The sequence below is a fragment of the Ranitomeya variabilis genome, chromosome 5 (genome assembly GCF_051348905.1).
Source record: "Ranitomeya variabilis isolate aRanVar5 chromosome 5, aRanVar5.hap1, whole genome shotgun sequence".
In the NCBI taxonomy this organism is placed as follows: Eukaryota; Metazoa; Chordata; class Amphibia; order Anura; family Dendrobatidae; genus Ranitomeya; species Ranitomeya variabilis.
This window is the reverse complement of record NC_135236.1, coordinates 413,598,873-413,623,961: the sequence shown is the minus strand read 5'-3', so window position 1 is coordinate 413,623,961 and position 25,089 is coordinate 413,598,873. Positions and strand designations below refer to the sequence as shown.

General features: G+C 42.4%; 1 protein-coding gene across 2 annotated transcripts in view; it reads left to right on the top strand.

Annotated features, from left to right (window-relative positions):
- HMGA2 (high mobility group AT-hook 2) overlaps positions 1-25,089 on the top strand; it is a 494,709-nt gene that overhangs the window by 257,258 nt on the left and 212,362 nt on the right. For both annotated transcript variants that reach the window (XM_077265189.1, XM_077265186.1), the window contains exon 4: positions 6,746-6,772. In XM_077265189.1, the coding sequence (XP_077121304.1) occupies positions 6,746-6,772 (27 nt within the window). The remainder of the gene's footprint in view (positions 1-6,745; positions 6,773-25,089) is intronic.

Here is a 25,089-nt window from a genome sequence, read left to right as displayed (position 1 = left end):
CGCAATGATATCCCACTTCAGGATGTCCCCGCTGCCTGCCGGAATCAGCTGCTGGGGAAACCACATGGCCCCGCTGATTAAGTGCAGTGAATATTCATTAGCGGCTCCCCGCCCACCGATCAGCTGAGCGGTGAGCGGGGAGCAGCAAATGAATGCTGCACTTAAGCAGCGACACACAGTTTCCCCAGCACTGATTCTGGGGAGAATCTGTGTGTCCGGGGGAGGAGGCAGCAGCAGCAGGGGCCAGGAGATCGCTGCATACCTGCCTGTGCTGGACGAGTGCTGTGCAGGAGGACCTCTGTGATGTCAGGAGTGGGCGGGCTGGAGCATCACATGGCAGCTCAGAGCCCTCCCTCTTCTGACATCATCATAGGTCCTTCAGACTCCCACCTAGAATCTGCAGCTTCCTCTTATGTCCTGCGTGTGCGCTGTGGAAAGGCAACAAGAGAGAGGGCTCTGTGTGTGCAGCCATGGGATGCTCCAGCTTTTACCTCACCACAGGCTGGCTCCCACAATTAAGAGGTTAGTCTTTACAGAACACAATAAAGCACTCTGCCACTCCTTTGGTGAACTATAACTCCCAGCATGTCATAGGATCTGCAGGACATGCTGGGAGTTATAGTTCTCCCATGGGATTTTAAAGCAGCACTCCAGTGTTATTTTGCAGTGCTGGAGTGGTGCTTTCACTATAAGCCCTGTGCCCCCATTCTTATACTCACCCTCCAGTGTCTTCATATAGTACTTCACAGACACCACACTGGTCCCGCAGCTTCCAACATAATAACATACTATTATATGTAATAACACCACATATAATAGTATGTTATTTATGTTATTAAATATTTTACCACATTTTTTTTGCTTCAAATATTTTTTTCCCTATTTTCCACCTCTAAAACCTGGGTGCGCCTTATAGTCCGGTGCGTCCTATAGTCCGAAAAATACGGTATATAATTCCACATGTGTTAATTCATAGTTTTGATGCCTTCAGTGTGAGTGTACAATTTTCATAGTCATGAAAATACAGAAAAATCTTTAAATGAGGTGTGTCCAAACTTTTGGTCTGTAATGTATGTATATATATATATATACATATATATGTATATATTTATAATCTGATTCATTTGAGTGAATGTTTTATAAGGTATGGAATGTATATATCACGTGTTGTATGTTATTGTACACATTATGTGACTACTCTAAATTGCACACAGAAGATTAATGCTATGTTTAAACACTAATTGTTTTCTGCCACCAATACCTGATCTTTCGGCAGTAAAAAAGTCACAGCTAAAACGCAGGTTTTGTTGCTTTACTTGCTGCGTTTTTTGCTGTCTTTTTCAGGATTCCAAAGTTTTGCTTCTACCTAGCAAGCATGAATAATACCAGATGAGAGGCCACCAATAGAAGACGTATGTTAAACCATAGAATATTTTTGGAAAAAAGGGCAATTTGATCAAATTATTTAGGGGAATTTTTTTATATCTATGAAAATAGTGACTATTCTAAACAAAAAAAAAAAACAAGAACTGAGGTTTCATGAAAAAATACACAATTGCAAATGTAAAAACAGTGGGGGAAGTTAATTTGGAGGGGCATTGTGTATTTAAAGGGACTGTGTCAGCACAGAATGACTATTCAAATCAAGTACAGGTGCTCGGTGTATCGTGGTGTGACCAATCATTTAAATGCAATTTCCCACCTGCCTGTTTTCTCTCTATCTCCACCCCTTTCTCTGACCGCTTTGGCTTAAATGGGCCAGAGAAGGCTGGAAATTAGTGGAAAACAAGTAGCTTGGAAGGTTTATATAAATGATTGGTTACACCATGATGCACCAAGTGTGTGTACTTTATTTTGAACAGTCTTTCTGTATTGTCATCACTTCAATACATTGGTAGTACACTGAGTTGTTAGGGCATTGTTTATTTTTGCACATTGGTAGGGCACTGAGTTGGTAGGGCATTGTTTATTTTTACACATTGGTAGGGCACTGAGTTGGTAGGGCATTGTTTATTTTTACACATTGGTAGGGCACTGAGTTGGTAGGACATTGTTTATTTGTACACATTGGTAGGGCACTGAGTTGGTAGGGCATTGTTTATTTTTACACATTGGTAGGGCACTGAGTTGGTAGGGCAATGTTTATTTTTACACATTGGTAGGGCACTGAGTTGGTAGGGCATTGTTTATTTTTACACATTGGTAGGGCACTGAGTTGGTAGGGCAATGTTTATTTTTACACATTGGTAGGGCACTGAGTTGGTAGGACATTGTTTATTTTTACACATTGGTAGGGCACTGAGTTAGTAGGACATTGTTTATTTTTACACATTGGTAGGGCACTGAGTTGGTAGGACATTGTTTATTTTTACACATTGGTAGGGCACTGAGTTGGTAGGACATTGTTTATTTTTACACAATGGTAGGGCACTGAGTTGATAGTGCATTGTTAATTTTTTACACATGGGTAGGGTAATAAATTCCTAGGGCATTGTTTACTTTAAAACCTATTACTAATGTAATTAAACTGTACTAATACTATCATCCATGCTCCTGAGAGGACACCAAGACATTATGGTTTCAACTTGGGAAAATTGCAAAAATATATATATATATATGGGTTTCACATTCTGCAAGTACCTTGCCTTTGTTTCACCAAAAACATTGATGTTTTTGCACTTACTCATGGACCCTATGTTACAAGTGTTCAATGGAAAGGAAATCAGTACACATTAAATACATGCCTTATATATTATAGACAAATAAAATAGTTGGCTCCCTTTCTTTCCAGTTAAACGAAGGTTCATTTTCTGAGTGTGTGAATGTACTAGAAGTTCAAGAGCGCACACCATTCATAAATCTAAAAACACATGAAAAAAAGCCCTCCATGTAGTGTCTGGAGCCACTGGGTGCCACAAGCTGGAAAAACATGCACACGGTTATAACCCTGACAAGCACTGAAACTTTCAAGGGTCTTTTTGTACGGTTGTCTTAGGAGTATGGAGTTAATTTCTTTTTTCTAGAGGGGCAGCTTTCAGAATTACTCTGACACATGCTAGGCAAGTTGCCAAAGCTGGCCCATTTTCAGACTTTGTCTTTCCCCTCATTGAAGTGTCAGAAAGTAATTCATGGAACATTTGGTAAAGCTGGCAGCTCTTTCATTGAGTTCCACTGTGGCAAAGTCACATCAGTTCAGGACCTGATATTCTATGAGAGTACTCATATGGAATACAATGCAAACAGTGCGGCATATTTATCAATAATATTGCAATTGGAAAGATGAAACCTTGTCTTTTAAGGCAACGTTCCCACAGTGAGCTATTGTTGAGTTTTTGATGTTGCAAAATGTCTGCACCTATTATTTAAATTAGGTAGCTTGCATTTTTTATTGCATTTTTTAACACGCGTTTTTGATGCTCCAGTTTTTGTCTCTTTTTGGTGTGTCTTGCTTGAAGTAAAACTGCTTTGTTTTTGAAACTCCCTGGTATTTGGCTTTGACAATTTTATTGACATAGTCATGGGCGAAGGTGTTGGCACCCTTGAAATTGTTCCAGAAAATGAAGTATTTCTCCTAGAAAATGATTTCAATTAGGCCAGAGTCACACTAACGTAGAATACGGCCGAGTACTATACGAGGAAACCACGCATAGCACTCGGCCCAGTGTTAATCTATGGAGCAGCTCACATCAGCGTTTATTTTCTCAGCCATATTAGTCTTGCGTGTAAAATTGCTGCATGCTGCAATTGTCACTGAGACTCGCCAATGCAAGACTATGGGTGCGAGAAAAAAAACACACAGCACTCGGACCATACGAGTGCTGTCCGATTTTTTTTTTTTACGCACCAGTGTCATGGATATATACACATAGAATACATATACAGATGTCAGTGACATATATATATATATATATATATATATAATATTAGATAAAATGCCGGCAACTCAGCAGCTGCATAGTGTAAAATCACAGCAGGAGCCGACAGGATAGAAGAGATGGATTACATACAGTAAATACACATAGAATAGGTAGATATACAGATGCCTGTGATAAATGCAATTAGTACATTGTGTGTGCCGCTTACTGTACATGTATTAATAAAAGATAATTTTTCTGAAAAAAAAATGGCGTGGGCTCCGCTGTTATTTTTAAACCAGCAGAGGGAAAGTCAACGGCTGGGGGCTGATGTTTATAGCCTATGAAGGGGTTAATACCCATGGAGCTTCCCAGGCTATTAATATCAGCTCACTAGTGTATACTTAGCCTTTACAGGCTATTAAAATGGGGGACCCTAAAAAAATGACGTAGGGTCCCCTTAAAATTAATAGCCAGCAAATGCTATTCAGACAGCTGCGGGCTGATATATAGCCTAGGAAGGGGACATGGTACTGGCCCCACCCCCAGGCTAAAAACATCAGCTCTCAGCTGCCCCAGAAAAGGTGCATCTCTAAGATGCGCCAATTCTGGCACTTAGCCTCGCTCTTCCCTCTTACCCTGTAGCAGTGGCAGTTGGGGTGGTTAATGTCACCTTTGTATTGTCAGATGACATCAAGCCCCGAGGTTAGTAATGAAGAGGCATCAATCAGACGCCCCCATTAATAATCCCATAGTCACATTGTATGAAAACATACACACCCAGAATAAAGTCCTTTAATTGAAAGAATGACAGACTCCTTTAATAAATCTTAATTAAGCCATATTTACGACCTCGCCCATTCCTCTGACGCCCTTGTCATCTTGAAAAGAGTTAAAAATAAAAAACAACAATATTCCTCACCTTTCCGCAGAGATGCTGCTAATCCATTTGTCCCATGACGGGTCTAGCTCTGCTACATTTAGATGGCAGGCTGCATGGTTGCATGATGCGTCCATACAGCCTAAAACAAAATTGAAGAAAGGAGCAGCATCCATATCCAGGTGAAAAAATAGAAAAACTTTATTCTGCCATTACAGAGATGCAACGTTTCGGCTGGAAACAGCCTTTATCAAGCATGCTTGGAATTTTGGATCTATGGCCCAGAAACTCCCCAGATCTCAATGCCTTTGAGAACTTGTGTATCCTCAAAAAGCAGGTGGACAAACAAAATCACAGAAATTGTGATAAACTGCAAGCACTGACTAGGCAAGAATGCGTTGTCCTCATCCACGATTTGTCCCAGAAGCTGATATCCAGCATGGCAGGGGAAATTGCAGCAGTGCTGAAAAATAAAATAAATATTTTGAGTCTTTGCATACATTTGATGTTTTAGTCAATGTGTGTGTATATATACACTCACCGGCCACTTTATTAGGTACACCATGCTAGTAACGGGTTGGACCCCCTTTTGCCTTCAGAACTGCCTCAATTCTTCGTGGCATAGATTCAACAAGGTGCTGGAAGCATTCCTCAGAGATTTTGGTCCATATTGACATGATGGCATCACACAGTTGCCGCAGATTTGTCAGCTGCACATCCCAAATATGCTCCATACAAGGCAGGATGGATCCATGCTTTCATGTTGTTTACGCCAAATTCTGACCCTACCATCCGAATGTCGCAGCAGAAATCGAGACTCATCAGACCAAGCAACGTTTTTCCAATCTTCTACTGTCCAATTTCGATGAGCTTGTACAAATTGTAGCCTCAGTTTCCTGTTCTTAGCTGAAAGGAGTGGTACCCGGTGTGGTCTTCTGCTGCTGTAGCCCATCTGCCTCAAAGTTCGACGCACTGTGCGTTCAGAGATGCTCTTAGGCCTACCTTGGTTGTAACGGGTGGCGATTTGAGTCACTGTTGCCTTTCTATCAGCTCGAACCAGTCTGCCCATTCTCCTCTGACCTCTGGCATCAACAAGGCATTTCCGCCCACAGAACTGCCGCTCACTGGATTTTTTTTCTTTTTCGGACCATTCTCTGTAAACCCTAGAGATGGTTGTGCGGGAAAATCCCAGTAGATCAGCAGTTTCTGAAATACTCAGACCAGCCCTTCTGGCACCAACAACCATGCCACGTTCAAAGGCACTCAAATCACCTTTCTTCCCCATACTGATGCTCGGTTTGAACTGCAGGAGATTGTCTTGACCATGTCTACATGCCTAAATGCACTGAGTTGCCGCCATGTGATTGGCTGATTAGAAATTAAGTGTTAACAAGAAGTTGGACAGGTGTACCTAATAAAGTGGCCGGTGAGTGTGTGTATATATATATATATATATATATATATATATATATATATATATATATATATATAGCTTTTGGCCTAAACATATTTTTAATGCATTCATACTAGAAAACAGCAGGTTCTCTATAAGTTGATTAACCTGTAAGTCAATGTTTCACCTCTTAATGAGCCATAGTTAGGAGACAAGAAAGCACATAAGGTTTTGAACAAGGCATCTGATATGAGGCATACAGGTAGGACTTTTCAGCATTCTATAACCTGTATACCCATATTAATAGTTTAAATAGGTCAAATGTGGTGACAGATTCCCTTTAAGTCAGAAATGAAACTGGAATCGACACTGACAGTGAGATATTTGTTAATATTTCCTATTGACAGTATAATAGTAATTTTAAACATATCTAAAGATGTATTTTTTCTATTTGGGTAATCCTAGTCTCCCCACCTTTTACTGGTTTTTGAGACAGATTTTAGCTCAAGAGACTGAAGAATTGTGAGTGCATCTATGGATGAGTAAGTGTACTAGATAATTCCATTATTTTCATTAAATTAACCCTTTTTGTTTTGTTGGTTGTTTTTTTTTTTGCAGCCGCAGCAGGAAAAAAAGTCTGGTCAGGTAAATATATTTTTAACCAATATATTTTCTGTAATGTACAATCACATTATTAATAGCTAAGGCTTAGCCTTTTCCCCTATGTTACTCAATGACTATGTATGTCCTGCTGTGCTAATCCTCGATTATTACATATATGCTGTTGCTGTGCTGCAAATTGCACAGCAGATCCGCATGAGGATTAGCCCACTTGACGCTCAATGTGGGTAATAAGTAGCGTGCTACTTTGATTTCCATAGTGGATTTTTTGTTCATACCTTTGAAACATCCTTTTAGTTTGTTAGGTTGTTAGAAGGGTCAAATGTTTCTCAAGATTTTTTTTATTTTTTTAACAAAATTTTCTAAATTTTGTACAGATCTATTCAGTTTTGAAGTGAATTTATCGTGCATATTTGTCAGAAATCCCCCAAAAGTGATATATTTTTTAAAAACTGCAGCCCTCAAAGTAATCAAAACCGCATTCACATTCTTTGAACAAAAATGTTGTTTTAGTCTTGGCTTTTTCACAAGCTGTAATGAGAAAATGCAGAAAAAAATTGTTAAGCAATTTGTACTGAACAAAAACTACTCTTTGAATACACGAGAGGGCTTGGAAGGGAAGAAATGCTACTTGGCTTGTAGAGTAAACAGCAGAAAAACCCACTAGAAATGTAACTTGGGGTACTGTCACACAGTGCAATTTTGATCGCTACGACGGTACGATTCGTGACGTTCTAGCGATATCGTTACGATACCGCAGTGTCTGACACGCAGCAGCGATCAGGGACCCTGCTGAGAATCGTACGTCGTAGCAGATCGTTTGGAACTTTCTTTCGTCGCTTGATCACCCGCTGACATCGCTGGATCGTTGTGTGTGACAGCGATCCAGCGATGTGTTCGCTTGTAACCAGGGTAAACATCGGGTAACTAAGCGCAGGGCCGCGCTTAGTAACCCGATGTTTACCCTGGTTACCAGCGTAAACGTAAAAAAAACAAACAGTACATACTCACATTCCGGTGTCTGTCCCCCGGCGTCTCAGCTTCTCTGCACTGTGTAAGCACAGCGGCCGGAAAGCAGAGCGGTGACGTCAGACGTCACCGCTGTGCTCGCTTTCTGGCTGGCCGGCGCTCACAGTGCAGAGAAGCTGAGACGCCGGAGGACAGACACCGGAATGTGAGTATGTACTGTTTGGTTTTTTTACGTTTACGCTGGTAACCACGGTAAACATCGGGTTACTAAGCGCGGCCCTGCGCTTAGTAACCCGATGTTTACCCTGGTTACCCGGGGACTTCGGCATCGCTCCAGCGCCGTGATTGCAACGTGTGACCGCAGTCTACGACGCTGGAGCGATAATCATACGACGCTGCGACGTCACAGATCATGCCGTCGTAGCGATCAAAATGGCACTGTGTGACAGTACCCTTAGGGTAACCAAACTTGTATAGTATATTTAGACACGAGAAGCTGTTAAATATATAACCATGGAGTATATACCCTTAAAAAAATTGATTTCTATTAAACATGTTAAAATTGACACTAATTAAAAAGGAAGCAAAGAAGCTGCTGGAACAGACTAAATGGAGACGCTATAGAGTACAAATTACATAAGGTAGTATGCTTGTCATAGCTTATCAATCTAATGTACATTCTAAAGCAGTACTAGGGGTACAAAAAATCCCCTACAGTTTATATAAAATAGTTAAGTATGAAAGCAAGTACTTACATAAAAATAATTCTACTTGTTAAAGCGTCTCCACCACCCCAACGCACGTTTTGTCTAATGTGTCATCAGGAGGCTTGTTTTGGGGAGGGAGTAGACGCCATTTTTAAAGAAATAACCAGCAAATCACACTGTCCTGCTCTGGAGGTGTGTGCGGTTGACAGAAAGTTCAGGCAATGATAGATGGTATTTCACAGCCAAAGATATAGCTCCATTCAGGGACATGCCGACCACGTGAGCAATCATATGATGATCATGTCATCTAACTGACGCGTCTGGCCCTATGAACGGCATATGCGTTGTTTACCTGCGATCACCATGATCACCAACTCGCAGCCCCTCAACCTCGAGAGGCGGGTCATCATGGGGAGATGGCGCAGGTTCAAGCGCATGAACTGGCCACTTGTTAGCGCATCCATGTCGGAGGAACAACCGTGCATGCGTACCTGAGTCTGAATGAAATCAGAGAGTGAATGCAAGTTCATGGACTAGACCTATTGGTAATAAATACATTTACAAAATATCATAAGAAAGTTGTATATACTAAAAAAAATATAAACATGATTAATATTCAAATATCATACTGTGGAATCAGGGATACATACAGAATGTGCATGTATGAAAATGTGGAAGTGGGTTGGACATATAGTTTACAATTTCTATACATAACACAGGTCTGCGACGAAAAAGCTGTTTGATTATTTTCATCTAATTTCCATGTATTTTACATAGTAACATAGTAACATAGTTAGTAAGGCCGAAAAAAGACATTTGTCCATCCAGTTCAGCCTATATTCCATCATAATAAATCCCCAGATCTACATCCTTCTACAGAACCTAATAATTGTATGATACAATATTGTTCTGCTCCAGGAAGACATCCAGGCCTCTCTTGAACCCCTCGACTGAGTTCGCCATCACCACCTCCTCAGGCAAGCAATTCCAGATTCTCACTGCCCTAACAGTAAAGAATCCTCTTCTATGTTGGTGGAAAAACCTTCTCTCCTCCAGACGCAAAGAATGCCCCCTTGTGCCCGTCACCTTCCTTGGTATAAACAGATCCTCAGCGAGATATTTGTATTGTCCCCTTATATACTTATACATGGTTATTAGATCGCCCCTCAGTCGTCTTTTTTCTAGACTAAATAATCCTAATTTCGCTAATCTATCTGGGTATTGTAGTTCTCCCATCCCCTTTATTAATTTTGTTGCCCTCCTTTGTACTCTCTCTAGTTCCATTATATCCTTCCTGAGCACCGGTGCCCAAAACTGGACACAGTACTCCATGTGCGGTCTAACTAGGGATTTGTACAGAGGCAGTATAATGCTCTCATCATGTGTATCCAGACCTCTGTTAATGCACCCCATGATCCTGTTTGCCTTGGCAGCTGCTGCCTGGCACTGGCTGCTCCAGGTAAGTTTATCATTAACTAGGATCCCCAAGTCCTTCTCCGTCAGATTTACCCAGTGGTTTCCCGTTCAGTGTGTAATGGTGATATTGATTCCTTCTTCCCATGTGTATAACCTTACACTTATCATTGTTAAACCTCATCTGCCACCTTTCAGCGCAAGTTTCCAACTTATCCAGATCCATCTGTAGCAGAATACTATCTTCTCTTGTATTAACTGCTTTGCATAGTTTTGTATCATCTGCAAATATCAATATTTTACTGTGTAAACCTTCTACCAGATCATTAATGAATATGTTGAAGAGAACAGGTCCCAATACCGACCCCTGCGGTACCCCACTGGTCACAGCGACCCAGTTAGAGACTATACCATTTATAACCACCCTCTGCTTTCTATCACTAAGCCAGTTACTAACCCATTTGCACACATTTTCCCCCAGTCCAAGCATTCTCATTTTGTGTACCAACCTCTTGTGTGGCACGGTATCAAACGCTTTGGAAAAATCGAGATATGCCATGTCCAATGACTCACCGTGGTCCAGCCTATAGCTTACCTCTTCATCAAAAACTGATTAGATTGGTTTGACAGGAGCGATTTCTCATAAACCCCTGCTGATATGGAGTTAAACAGTTATTCTCATTGAGATAATCCAGAATAGCATCCTTCAGAAACTCTTCAAATATTTTACCAACAGTAGAGGTTAGACTAACTGGCCTATAATTTCCAGGTTCACTTTTAGAGCCCTTTTTGAATATTGGCACCACATTTGCTATGCGCCAGTCCTGCGGAACAGACCCCGTCGCTATAGAGTCCCTAAAAATAAGAAATAATGGTTTATCTATTACATTACTTAGTTCTCTTAGTACTCGTGGGGGCATGCCATCCGGACCCGGAGATTTATCTATTTTAATCTTATTTAGCCGGTTTCGCACATCTTCTTGGGTTAGATTGGTGACCCTTAATATAGGGTTTTCATTGTTTCTTGGGATTTCACCTAGCATTTCATTTTCCACCGTGAATACCGTGGAGAAGAAGGTGTTTAATATGTTAGCCTTTTCCTCGTCATCTACAACCATTCTTTCCTCACTATTTTTTAAGGGGCCTACACACATTTTGGTGTGCTGAAAACGAAAAAAATATTGAAAAAAATCCTAGACGTCAGGATTTGCCACAAAATGCAAAATTCTCTTCAAATTTAGTATATTTTTCTCAATTTTTGGTATTTTTTTATCTTAGGATTTTGAAAGTCAAAATTACTATTAATTCACATCAATGCATTGAAGATATACAATGCCAAAAAAATATAACTTTCAAAGAAATGAACTTTCAGAGTGAGCTTATGAAACCAGCATCAACATGTTGCAAGCTGAACGAGCAGGCTCTGACATGCTCGGGCTTGATTCAATTGTTTTATCTTGGTTCTCGCCTGTTCACACTTTTTCATCTCAGTTCGTCTTAGCTCCTCATATTCAACCGTGTTTTCCAAAATTAGCATTATGGCTCAGCAGAAGTGTATTAATTCGCCTGACAGTTTCTGTTACATTTGTGGTGAATATACAGTGTTGCAACAGCTGAATATTACAAACTTTGTGAACAAGTATACTTCGCTTATTTCGGACTAAAGCTTGGAGATCAAGATAAAGCTTGGTCGCCTCATAAAGTGTGCAAACGGTGTGTTGAGGACCTCTGAAATTGGTTCAAGGGTAAGAAAAAAAGCTTTCCGTTATGGGATTCCTATGGTATTGCGAGAGCAAAAGAACCATAGTGACGATTGTTACTTTTGTTCATGTGATGTGAAAGAGTATAATTCAAAATGGAAGCATTCCATTTCATACCCTAATATTCACTCAGCAATTCGTCCCATCCCCCATGGCACAGATATACCAGTACCCAAGGCCCCTGCTACCTTGGAAGAGATAACTAGCTCCGATGAAGGTGGAGTCATACCTGAACCAGATGATGAATCAAGTTCTGACTTTGAAGATGATACAAGACCAAAATTGTTTTCCCAGGAGGAGATTAATGATTTGGTAAGAGACTTGAATCTTCCCAAAGATGCCACTGAGTTATTCGGATCAAGGCTCAAAAGCAAGAATTTGTTGCCAGGAGTGTCTTTTTCATGGTTCAGACATCGTGAAAACGAGTTTGTTCCTTACTTTGCCCAGGAAGATAAGTTGGTTTATTGCATCGATGTCGAAGGTTTGATGGGTCAATTCAAAATCCAATATGATTCGGCGCAATGGCGTCTTTTAATAGATTCTTCAAAAAGAGGTCTCAAAGCAGTCTTACTTCACAACGGCGGTTTTTATGCTTCCATCCCTGTAGGTCATTCTGTACACCTCAAGGAAACCTACGAGAACTTGAATTGGTTCTTCGTAAACTTGAATATGAAGACCACGGTTGGCAAGTGTGCAGGAATTTGAAAGTCTTATGCATGCTGCTCGGGCAACAAGCTGGGTATACCAAATATCCTTGTTTTCTGTGTCTATGGGACAGCCGAGACCGACAAAATCACTGGACCAAGAAGAATTGGCAGCCGAGGGTGCTCACAGTTGGTGAAAAAAATGTCCTCCGAGGAACTTTGGTTCCTCCCCATAAAGTTCTTCTATCACTTCTCCACATAAAATTGGGATTGATGAAGCAATTCGTAAAATCACTTCCAAAAGATGGAGAATGCTTCAAATACTTGGTCACCAAGTTTCCAGGCCTCTCGGAGGCAAAATTGAAGGAAGGTGTGTTCGTCGGACCAGACATTAGAAGGCTTATAGCTGATCAAGAGTTTATCAATACCATGACGCATCCTCAAAAAGAAGGGTGGTTTGCATTTAAAAAGGTCGTAGAGAAATTTTTAGGCAATAACAAAGACCCTGACTACAAAAAAATCATCGAACGAATGCTGAAAGCATTTCAAGCTTTAGGTTGCCTAATGAGTTTGAAAGTGCATTTCCTCCATTCCCACCTTGACAACTTTCCTGAAAATTTGGGAGCTGTGATTCCACCAGGACATTAAAGAGATGGAAAGAAGATACCAGGGAAGATGGAGCATTACAATGATGGCAGACTACTGTTGGACGCTTCAGAGAGAAGACATTCCAGATGCTACTCACAAGCGTAAATGTACCAAGAGAAGCCTCACAGGGAAAAATAATCGATTTTAGTGTGTTAGTGAGCTCGTTGCAGTTAAAAAATGATTTTCATGAAACATTTGTAATAAAAAGCTAATTTTGAGTCTATTTTCATTTATTTTTAGGTATTGTCTTATTTAACATAGTTACTTAAATTGTCAGAAAACGTGATGTCCTATGACAAAACGGAGGTCATTTTCGGATTCAGCGCACTTAAAAACATAAAGATTACGTGGAATAACCAAAACAGCTCTTGAAAAATTTTTTTTTGCAGACCTGTGTAATTTGTTAATTATGTAATTTTTACACATTATATCAGAATCACAATTATATACAACTCTGACAAAAATTAAGAGACCATCACATCAGAACCCTGTCATGGACAGCCCAATCTCCAGACCTGAACCCCATTGAAATCCTCTGGAATGTAATCAAGAGGATGATGAATAGTCACAAGCCATCAAACATAGAACTGCTTAAATTTTTGCGCCAGAAGCAGTGTGAAAGACTGGTGGAAAGTATGCCAGGACGCATGAAAGCTGTGATTAAAAATCATGGTTATTCCACAAAATATTGATTTCTGAACTCGTCCTGAGTTAAAACATTAGTATTGTTGTTTCTAAATGATCATGAACTTGTTTTCCTTGCATTATTTGAGGTCTGAAAGCACTGGGGTTTTTTTTGGTTTTTTTAAATTTGACCATTTCTCCTTTTCAGAAAAAAAATACAAAATGTATTGCTTGGAAATTTGGAGACATGTTGTCAGAAGTTTATAGAATAAATGAACAATTTACATTTACCGTATATACTCGAGTATAAGCCGAGATTTTCAGCCCATTTTTTTTAAGCTGAAAGTGCCCGCTTATAACGAGTTATCGAGTCACCCCCACCGGTCTGTCTCCCGTCACCCCCACCGGTCTATCTCCCCTCTCCCCCGGTCCACTTTTTTTTCCATGGGGTGTTTCTTACCGCCTCCTTCACAGCAGCAGTGGCGGCAGAGCAGCGCTTTCCTGGCATGTGTTGAGTCCCAGAGGTAGCGGCGTGCCCGTAACCTATGGAGCAGAAGTAGCAGTCGTGGAGGCAAGCGGTAGCTGTACGGCAGGTGGAGTTTGCGGGCGGCCTGTATTTTCAGTGCTGCATGCTTCACTTCCGGTGACGTCATGAATATTCATAAGCCATAATGTGCGGGACCGGAAGTGAAGTATGCGCAGTGAAAATACAGGCCACTCGCAACCCCCAACTGCCGTACGGCTACCACTTGCCTCCACGACTGCTAATGCTGTGCCATACGTTACCGACACGCCGCTACCTCCGGGACTCCATACATGACAGGATGGCGCTGCTCCGCTGCCGCTGCTGTGTAAAAGTGGGTAAGAAACACCCCAGTGGGAGACTTGTGGACCGGAGGGGAGACTCGCGGACCCAGTAGCTGCTGCATCTCCCCCCTCGTCGTATACTCGAGTCAATAAATTTTCCCGGCTTTTGAGGTAAAATTAGGCACCTTCGCTTATATTCGGGTGGGCTTATACTCAAGTATATACGGTAATTTAAAAATCTCTCTCTCTCTCTCTGTGTATATATATATATATATATATATGTTGAGTGTATGTATGTGTGTATGTATGTATGTATCGAACCACACCCACTCCACATAGCCCCGCCCACTCCACATAGCTGGCACAGGCCACATCTAGCTCTGTCGTGTCTAGAAAGGAGTTGCTCCTGTGAGGTATGATGTTAAGGGAAGAGAGGAGTCTCATGGATAGAGATGTGAGGGGGAAAATGAGAGAAGTGAGGAGCTGCTGCAGTATGAAGCTGTGTATAGGGAAAAGTGAGGTGCTGCAGGTGGAAGCTGTGTATAAGGCCACATTCACACGTTCTGTATTTGGTCAGTATTTTACCTCAGTAGTTATAAGCCAAAATCACGAGTGGGAGAAAAATACACAAGTGGTGACGTGTTTCTAATAAAATTCTCCTCTCATTGTTTTACTCCAAGTTTTAGCTTACAAATAATTCCTAGATCTTTTTTTTCAAGCTTAAACTCGCTAGCCTCGTCCTTTATATGGGGGAAGGCTAGGCCTAAACTTAAATTGTCTACCTTGCATAGGTCTAAACAAATGGGAGGAGCTGCGTTGCCAGATTTTTTGTTTATATTATTTGGCCGACAACTTAGAGCTTTGGGGAAATAGATGCCTGGGAGCTGTTTGCCAAATTCAGAGAGTCATCTGGTTCATGCCGCAAGGATTGATTGCCCGTTGGGTTTTTTGGAAGTAAATAAACCTAACACCCCTAGATTATTACCATTACTCCGGCTGGAAGGTTCATTTGGAGGCAGGTAAAAAAAGTAATTCACTTTGATGGCATTGTAGCCGAAATTCCTTTATGGAATAATGAATACTTCCCGGGGCTACTGAACCACCCATCTGCTCAATTCTGGACATCATATGGTGTTCTATACGAACAGGGTACCCTAATGTCTTTTGAACAATTGCAACTTAAATATGATATCCCACGGCCTCAGTTCTTTCGCTATTTGCAACTTAGATCAGCGATTCAATCACATATGCATAACATAAATACGACGCAAATAATATCATCCTTCCCACCGATAGGAATCCTTAAATCACAGGGACCCCGTGGTCTTATCTCTGCGCTATACACATATCTGCTATCCGTGGGCGCTGACTCAGCTCTACTACCAGTTAGAGAAAAGTGGAAACTCCTGGTACCTGATCTTCACGATAAGTACTGGGAGATGGTTCTTGAGTCCCCAACTAAAGTATCCCCATCAGCTAATAATAAAATGATACAAATGTATATAATTAATCAATCATATTTAACCCCGTTACGACTATTCAAAATTGGTTGGTCTCAATCTTCAGAATGCCTTAGATGCCACACAGGAGAGGCGGACTTTTATACACATGATATGGGGATGTCCAGTTATCCTATCTTTTTGGAATGAGGTAACGTCATTGCTGACCTCTCTTGTACATATTCCTATTCCTCTGAACCCATTAGTCTGTCTATTTGGGGGTACTAAAGGAAGAGACGTGGGGACACCATGTTCAAATTTTCTTGAGAGAGACACTTTTCTTGGCAAGGAAACTAATGTCCTTGCGCTGGATGGGCAATACGTATCCATCTCTCAAGGCATGGATTGAGCTGGTAAATTCAATCATACCATTCGAGCATACCTTATACCAGAATAGGGGCTGTTTAGAGAAATTTAATAAAATCTGGGATGTATGGAACTCCTTACTATGTCATCACGTGGTTGATGGTCTGATTCCAATGTGATAGAACTCAAGGTAAAATATGCATGGTTCACGCTGTGCTTCAGTATTATTTTATAGATGAGATGGAGATTGTTTTGGCAGTAATATAGTTTTAAGGTTTTAAGAACTGTAGACATACTGTAATTTCCTGAACCTTTATGATCCAGTCTATATATTGAGACATACACTCACCGGCCACTTTATTAGGTACACCATGCTAGTAACGGGTTGGACCCCCTTTTGCCTTCAGAACTGCCTCAATTCTTCGTGGCATAGATTCAACAAGGTGCTGGAAGCATTCCTCAGAGATTTTGGTCCATATTGACATGATGGCATCACACAGTTGCCGCAGATTTGTCGGCTGCACATCCCAAAGATGCTCCATACAAGGCAGGATGGATCCATGCTTTCATGTTGTTTACGCCAAATTCTGACCCTACCATCCGAATGTCGCAGCAGAAATCGAGACTCATCAGACCAAGCAACGTTTTTCCAATCTTCTACTGTCCAATTTCGATGAGCTTGTACAAATTGTAGCCTCAGTTTCCTGTTCTTAGCTGAAAGGAGTGGTACCCGGTGTGGTCTTCTGCTGCTGTAGCCCATCTGCCTCAAAGTTCGACGCACTGTGCGTTCAGAGATGCTCTTAGGCCTACCTTGGTTGTAACGGGTGGCGATTTGAGTCACTGTTGCCTTTCTATCAGCTCGAACCAGTCTGCCCATTCTCCTCTGACCTCTGGCATCAACAAGGCATTTCCGCCCACAGAACTGCCGCTCACTGGATTTTTTTTCTTTTTCGGACCATTCTCTGTAAACCCTAGAGATGGTTGTGCGTGAAAATTCCAGTAGATCAGCAGTTTCTGAAATACTCAGACCAGCCCTTCTGGCACCAACAACCATGCCACGTTCAAAGGCACTCAAATCACCTTTCTTCCCCATACTGATGCTCGGTTTGAACTGCAGGAGATTGTCTTGACCATGTCTACATGCCTAAATGCACTGAGTTGCCGCCATGTGATTGGCTGATTAGAAATTAAGTGTTAACAAGAAGTTGGACAGGTGTACCTAATAAAGTGGCCAGTGAGTGTACATTAATGCAAACTCTTTATATACTCTTACTGTGTTTTGTATGACTATTATGATGAGTGTATTTGACCTGGATATATGTAAATTATGTATGTCCATTTGTTTTTGTTGTTTAATAAACAAATTAAAAAAAAAATACTAACCAAATAATGTGTGAACAAGGTCTAATACAGGAGGAGATGACACAGGTATATTCTATATACAGGGGGAGATGACATACAGGTATATACTATATACAGGAGGAGATGACACACAGGTATATACTATATACAGGAGTAGATGACACACAGGTATATACTATATACAGGAGGAGATGACATACAGGTATATACTATATACAGGAGGAGATGACATACAGGTATATACCGGAGGAGATGACATACAGGTATATAGTATATACAGGAGGAGATGACACATGCATTCAGTATACAGGAGAGAAAACATACAGGTATATACTATATACAAGAGCAGATGACACACAGGTACATTCTATATACAGGAGGAGGTGACATACAGGTATATACTATATACAGGAGGAGATGACACAGGTATATACTATATACAGGAGGAGATGACACACAGATAGATACTATAAACAGGAGGAAATTACATACAAGTACATACTATATACAGGGGAGATGGCATACAGGTATATACTATATACAGGAGGAGATGACACACAGGTATATGCTATATACAGGAGGAGATGACATATAGGTACATACTACATACAGGGGAGATGACATATTTTACCTCGGTATTTATAAGCAAAAGCAACGAGTGGGAGGAAAATACAGAAGTGGAGACATGTTTCTAATAAACTTTTCCTCTGATTGTTTTACCCAAGTTTTAGCTTACAAATACTGAGGTAAAAATACTTACCAAATAACGTGTGAAGGAGGTCTAATTCAAGAGGAGATGACACACAGGTATGTAATACATACAGGAGGATATGATATACAGGTATATACTATATACAGGGGAGATGACATACAGGTATTGTCAGGACTCTGAACATTTTTTATTACCTTTTTGTGCATTACTGCCCTTTTCCAAGATGGCGTCTTTGGTCTCATGTGCACTGTCTTCCTGCTATAAAACTCCACCCCAGCCTTCAGTCTGTGCTAGAGTATTCTGCCTTGCATCCAGCTCCTGACCTCTGGTGACTCCCTGGCTATATACCTGCCCGTGTGTACCTTTGGGTTATCCTGCTACTCTGCTCTGAGTTCCTGCTGCATACACCAGTTCCAGTAATCCTTCATCTGCTGCTCATGTTTACTTCCATCTGCGTTTGCTGGACATGTAAGCTTCTCTCTGCACCTGTTTGAATCACCATGTGATAATATAGACTTTACCACTTATAAAACTGTGTCCTGTAGTTGTCTTGTTCCACGCAAAGAGTCTCCAAGTTATCCCCTGTAATTATTACAGGATAATCTAGCCTAAAAAAAAAGGAGACTGCTGGAACAATGACTGCAGAAAGCAGACTAGAGCAGGTGTTTTCCATAATTAGATCACTGCAGAAAGATGTGGAAGGTCTGCAAAAGAAGTTTGGAAGCTTTGAACACAATCAACAAGTGTTTGGACAGACTTTGCAGGACTTAAGCACCCGCATGGCAGCCCAGGAAAACAAACTTGCTGGCATAGAGTCCCAGTATGGACGGGTTTTTCAGGACATAAGCACGCAAATAGCTGCACAAGTGACTTTACACTCTGGGCAACCACCACCAGCTAGCCCACCTAAGTTGCCCCCATTCAGATTTAATGGTGATCGAGACAAATTTTGTGGCTTTGTGAATCAATGTATGCTATATTTTGATGTGCATGCTGACCGTTTCCCTAATGAGAGATCCAAAGTATTGTGTGTAATAATGCTGCTGATCGCACGAGCGCTCGCCTGGGCGAATCCGATGATTGAGTCTCGTGACCCACGGTTAAATAATTTGGATGATTTCTTGGCCGCTATGGCATTAATGTTTGATGATCCTAATCGCCGTGCAACCGCTGAATCTGTTTTATTGTCTTTACGCCAGGCAAAACGTTCTGTTATTGAGTATGCTGCTGAATTCAGGAGATTAGCGGTAGATACCAGTTGGGACAGTTATGCACAATTGCCTATTTTTAAAAGGGGTCTGTCTAGTATTGTAAAAGATGAACTAGCTCGCTCTGAGTCACCACAAGAGCTAGAGACATTTATACAGCATTGTGTGCGCATTGACATTCGCCTTACTGAGCGTAGACAGAAGAAGTTTGCTGCATATAACCGTATTTCTAACTTTTCCCTTCGTTCCAAAGAGCCTGCAGGTAAAACATCTCGGGAGGTGGAGGAGGTGCCCATGCAAATTGATTCCGTTCAGAGGCGCGAGATCAATGAGCGCCAGAGGCATCGCCATCGTGAAAGTCTATGTTTCTATTGCGGCCAGTCTGACCACTTCTTGATCAATTGTCCTAAGTGTCCTAGACGGCCTAACAAGGTGCTAGCAGCAGTAGGGAAGTATGACAACTGTGATGATGAATCTGACATCTCTGAATGTAGCCTGCCTTTAAACGCTGTATTCCATTCACTTTCTATGACTTCACCCCCCAATGAGCTTAAGGAACAGAACTCTCACTGTTCTCTCCCTATTAAGATCCTGTGTTCAGGACAGTGGATTTCCAGTGCAGCTATGATTGACCCTGGTGCAGGTGGCAAGTTTATGGATATCGCATTTGCCAAGGAACATGGTATTGAAATTCAGCAAAGAGCCTCTCCAATTACCATGGAAACAGTGGATGGGTCACCTTTAATCTCGGCCTGTGGATCAGGAGACCGTACCCCTTGAAATTTTGTTGGAGCCTAATCATCAGGAGCAACTTTCTTTCTTGCTAATTTCTTCTCCTCATTTTCCTGTGATTTTAGGCATTCCTTGGTTGCGTTCTCAGAACCCAATTATCAACTGGGAGACAAAGGAGATTATCTTTCCAACAAGGAGCAACTCAGCATTAACAGAAGCTATCCCTGAGTCCACGGCTACGGAACCACATGTACAGGTATTTTCTTTACCTCCAGCATATAAAGAGTTCTCTGACATCTGTGACAAGAAGAATGCAGATCAGCTTCCTCCACACAGGCATTATGACTGTCCCATTGAGTTGCTTCCTGGGGCAGATATTCCTTTTGGTAACGTATACCCTTTGGCGGCACCTGAGCTTCAAGCCTTAAAGGAGTATATTTATGAAAATCTGGCCAAAGGCTTCATACGTCCTTCTTCCTCACCAGCAGGGGCACCTATATTTTTTGTAAAGAAGAAGGATGGGACCCTGAGACCCTGTTTTGACTATCGAGAACTCAATAAGGTAACCGTACGAAACCGTTACCCTTTGCCTCTGATTCCCAAATTACTGGAAAGAGTCCGCCATGCTAAGGTGTTCTCTAAACTGGATCTTCGTGGGGCTTATAATTTGGTGTGTATTCGTCCATGGGATGAGTGGAAGACAGCATTCAGATGCCGGTATGGACACTTTGAATCTCTTGTGATGCCCTTCGGGCTTTGTAACGCCCCTGCAACGTTTCAACACCTTGCTAATGACATTTTCAGAGATTTGTTGGACCAGTTTGTAGTGATCTATTTGGACGATAAACTAATCTTTTCTGACTCTCTACAGGAACATGAAGAACATGTCAAAACTGTTTTAAGACATCTGAAAGAGAACCATCTGTATATTAAGCCGGAGAAATGCGAGTTCTATCGTTCTAAGATACAGTTCTTAGGTTACAGTGCCTACAAGTAGTATTCAACCCCCTGCAGATTTAGCAGGTTTACACATTTGGAATTAACTTGGCATTGTGACATTTGGACTGTAGATCAGCCTGGAAGTGTGAAATGCACTGCAGCAAAAAAGAATGTTATTTCTTTGTTTATTTTTTTTTTTAAATTGTGAAAAGTCTTTTCAGAGGGTCATTTATTATTCAACCCCTCAACCCACCAGAATTCTGTTTGGTTCCCCTAAAGTATTAAGAAGTAGTTCAGGCACAAAGAACAATGAGCTTCACATGTTTGGATTAATTATCTCTTTTTCCAGCCTTTTCTGACTATTTAAGACCCTCGCCAAACTTGTGAACAGCACTCAAACATGGTCAACATGGGAAAGACAAAGGAGCATTCCAAGGCCATCAGAGACAAGATCGTGGAGGGTCACAAGGCTGGCAAGGGGTACAAAACCCTTTCCAAGGAGTTGGGCCTACCTGTCTCCACTGTTGGGAGCATCATCCGGAAGTGGAAGGCTTATGGAACTACTGTTAGCCTTCCACGGCCTGGACAGCCTTTGAAAGTTTCCTCCCGTGCCGAGGCCAGGCTTGTCCGAAGAGTCAAGGCTAACCCAAGGACAACGAGGAAGGAGCTCCGGGAAGATCTCATGGCAGTGGGGACATTGGTTTCCGTCAATACCATAAGTAACGTACCACCGCAATGGTCTCCGTTCCAGACGAGCCCGTAAGGTACCTTTACTTTCAAAGCGTCATGTCAAGGCTCGTCTACAGTTTGCTCATGATCACTTGGAGGACTCTGAGACTGACTGGTTCAAGGTTCTCTGGTCTGATGAGACCAAGATTGAGATCTTTGGTGCCAACCACACACGTGACGTTTGGAGACTGGATGGCACTGCATACGACCCCAAGAATACCATCCCTACAGTCAAGCATGGTGGTGGCAGCATCATGCTGTGGGGATGTTTCTCAGCCAAGGGGCCTGGCCATCTGGTCCGCATCCATGGGAAGATGGATAGCACGGCCTACCTGGAGATTTTGGCCAAGAACCTCCGCTCCTCCATCAAGGATCTTAATATGGGTCGTCATTTCATCTTCCAACAAGACAACGACCCAAAGCACACAGCCAAGAAAACCAAGACCTGGTTCAAGAGGCAAAATATCAAGGTGTTGCAGTGGCCTAGTCAGTCTCCTGACCTTAACCCAATTGAAAACTTGTGGAAGGAGCTCAAGATTAAAGTCCACATGAGACACCCAAAGAACCTAGATAACTTGGAGAAGATCTGCATGGAGGAGTGGGCCAAGATAACTCCAGAGACCTGTGCCGGCCTGATCAGGTCTTATAAAAGACGATTATTAGCTGTAATTGCAAACAAAGGTTATTCCACAAAATATTAAACCTAGGGGTTGAATAATAATTGACCCACACTTTTATGTTTAAAATTTATAAAAATTTAACTGAGCAACAAAACTTTTTGGTTTGTAAGATTTATGCATCTGTTAATAAATCCTGCTCTTGTTTGAAGTTTGAAGGCTCTAACTTATTTGCATCTTATTAAACCTGCTAAATCTGCAGGGGGTTGAATACTACTTTTAGGCACTGTATATCATCCCTCCCCAGGGGTTGAACATGGAATCTGGTATGATTCAGGCTATCCTTGACTGGCCGGTACCCAAGAACGTTAAGGAGGTCCAACGTTTTATTGGTTTTGCAAATTTCTACAGACGCTTCATTCGAAATTTTTCTGATATTGTCCGTCCCATTACTTCCTTGACAAAGAAGGAAAAGCCCTTTAAGTGGTCATCACAGGCTCAAGAAGCTTTTGATCGGCTTAAGATCTGTTTCACATCAGCACCGCTGTTGATACACCCAGATCCAACACTTTCTTTCATTGTGGAGGTGGACGCTTCTGATAATGCTTTGGGGGCTATTCTCTCCCAAAGAACTGGAATTAAGGGTCTGCTACATCCTTGTGCTTTCTTTTCCCGTAGACTAACCTCAGCAGAGAAGAATTACGACGGAGACAAGGAATTGCTGGCTATTATTGCGGCTTTCAAAGAATGGAGGCATCATCTGCAAGGAGCTGCACAACAGATCATAGTGCTAACTGACCATCGCAATTTAGAGTTCCTTAGATCCGCTAGATGTCTTTCTCCTCATCAGGCTCGTTGGAACTTATTTTTAAATCAATTTAACTTTGTTACCTCGTACCGTCCAGGTTCTCGTAATGGGAAGGCTGATGCTTTTATCCCGAATCCATGCTGTGGATTCCGTACCTGGAGCCCCGTCCAAGACCATTCTATCTGGTGCCAATTTCATCGGAGTTATCCACGATCAGGACTTGTGGAAGGAGTGCAGGGAGGCCTATGACGGTGATGTATTTCTGGCCAACCCACCTGTGGATATTAATCTTGTCTTTAAGGGTGGCATGTGGTTCAGAGATCGACGTATCTACGTCCCTGAGGTCGTCCGTCTGCAGATCCTCAAGTTGGTACAGGACTCCAAGTTGGCTGGTCACGGGGGGTACAGAAGACACAAGAGTTCCTGAGCCGATTCTTCTGGTGGCCAACTTGCCTGAAGGATACCAAGGACTATGTTCTCTCTTGCAAGGTATGTGCTCGTTACAAGACTCCTCATGTAGCACCTATGGGTCTTCTACAACCATTACCGGTTCCGTCCCGACCTTGGGGGTCTATATCAATGGACTTTATTGTGGAGCTGCCTACATCGGGGGGCATGAATACAATCCTAGTGGTAGTTGATTGCCTGACTGAAGCTGCTCATTTTGTTCTGTGCACCGGCCTCCCCTCAGCTAAAGATACAGTGAACTTGGTTATACAGAATGTCTTTCGGTTGCATGGGGTTCCGGATGAGATCATCTCAGACCGTGGAGTACAGTTCACTTCAAGATTCTGGAAGGCGTTTTGCTCTGCACTCAATCCATCACCCCATAGGCAGACTCTGTAGTGTAAGGCAGCACCCCACAGGCAAACTCTGTAGTATAATGCAGCACCCCCATAGGCACTCTATAGCATAAGGCAGACTCCATAGGCAGACTCTAGTATAAGGCAGCACCCCATTAGGCAGACCCTGTAGTATAAGGCAGCACCTCATAGGCAGACTTTGTAGTGTAAGGCAGCCCCCATAGGCAGACTCTGTAGTATAAGGCAGCACCCCATAGGCAGACCCTGTAGTATAAGACAGCACCCCATAGGCAGACTCTGTAGTGTAAGGTAGCAACCCATAGGCAAACTCTGTAGTATAAGGCAACACCCCATAGGCAGACCCTGTAGTATAAGGCAGCACACTATAGGCAGACTCTGTAGTATAAGGCAGCACCTGCCCCCACAGGCAGACTCTGCAGTATAAGGCAGCACCCCCTCATAGGCAGACTAGTATAAGGCAGCACTCCCCACAGGAAAACTCTGAACGTATAAGGCAGCACTCCCCACACAGGCAGACTCTGTAGTATAATGCAGCAGCCCCCCCACAGGCAGACCCTGTAGTATAAGGCAGCACCCACCACAGGCAGACTCTAGTATATGGCACCCCCACAAGCAGACCCTATAGTATAAAGCAGCACCCCCCCACAGGCAGACTGTAGTGTAAGGCTGCACCCCCCCACAGGCAGACCCTGTAGTATAAGGCAGCACCTCCACTCACACACAGGCAGACCTGGTAGTATAAGGCCGCACCCCCCACAGGCAGACTCTGTAATATAAAGCAGCACCCCCCACATGCGGGCCCTGCAGTATAAGGCAGCACCCCCACAGACGGACCCTGTAGTATAAGGCTGCACCCTCTCCCTGCAGGCAGACCCTGTAGTATAAGGCAGCACCCTCTCCCCGCAGGCAGACCCTGTAGTATAAGGCAGCACCCCCACAGGCAGACTCTGTAGTATAAGGCAGCACCCCCACAGGCAGACTCTGTAGTATAAGGCAGCACCCCCCCCCCCCCACAGGCAGACCCTGTAATATT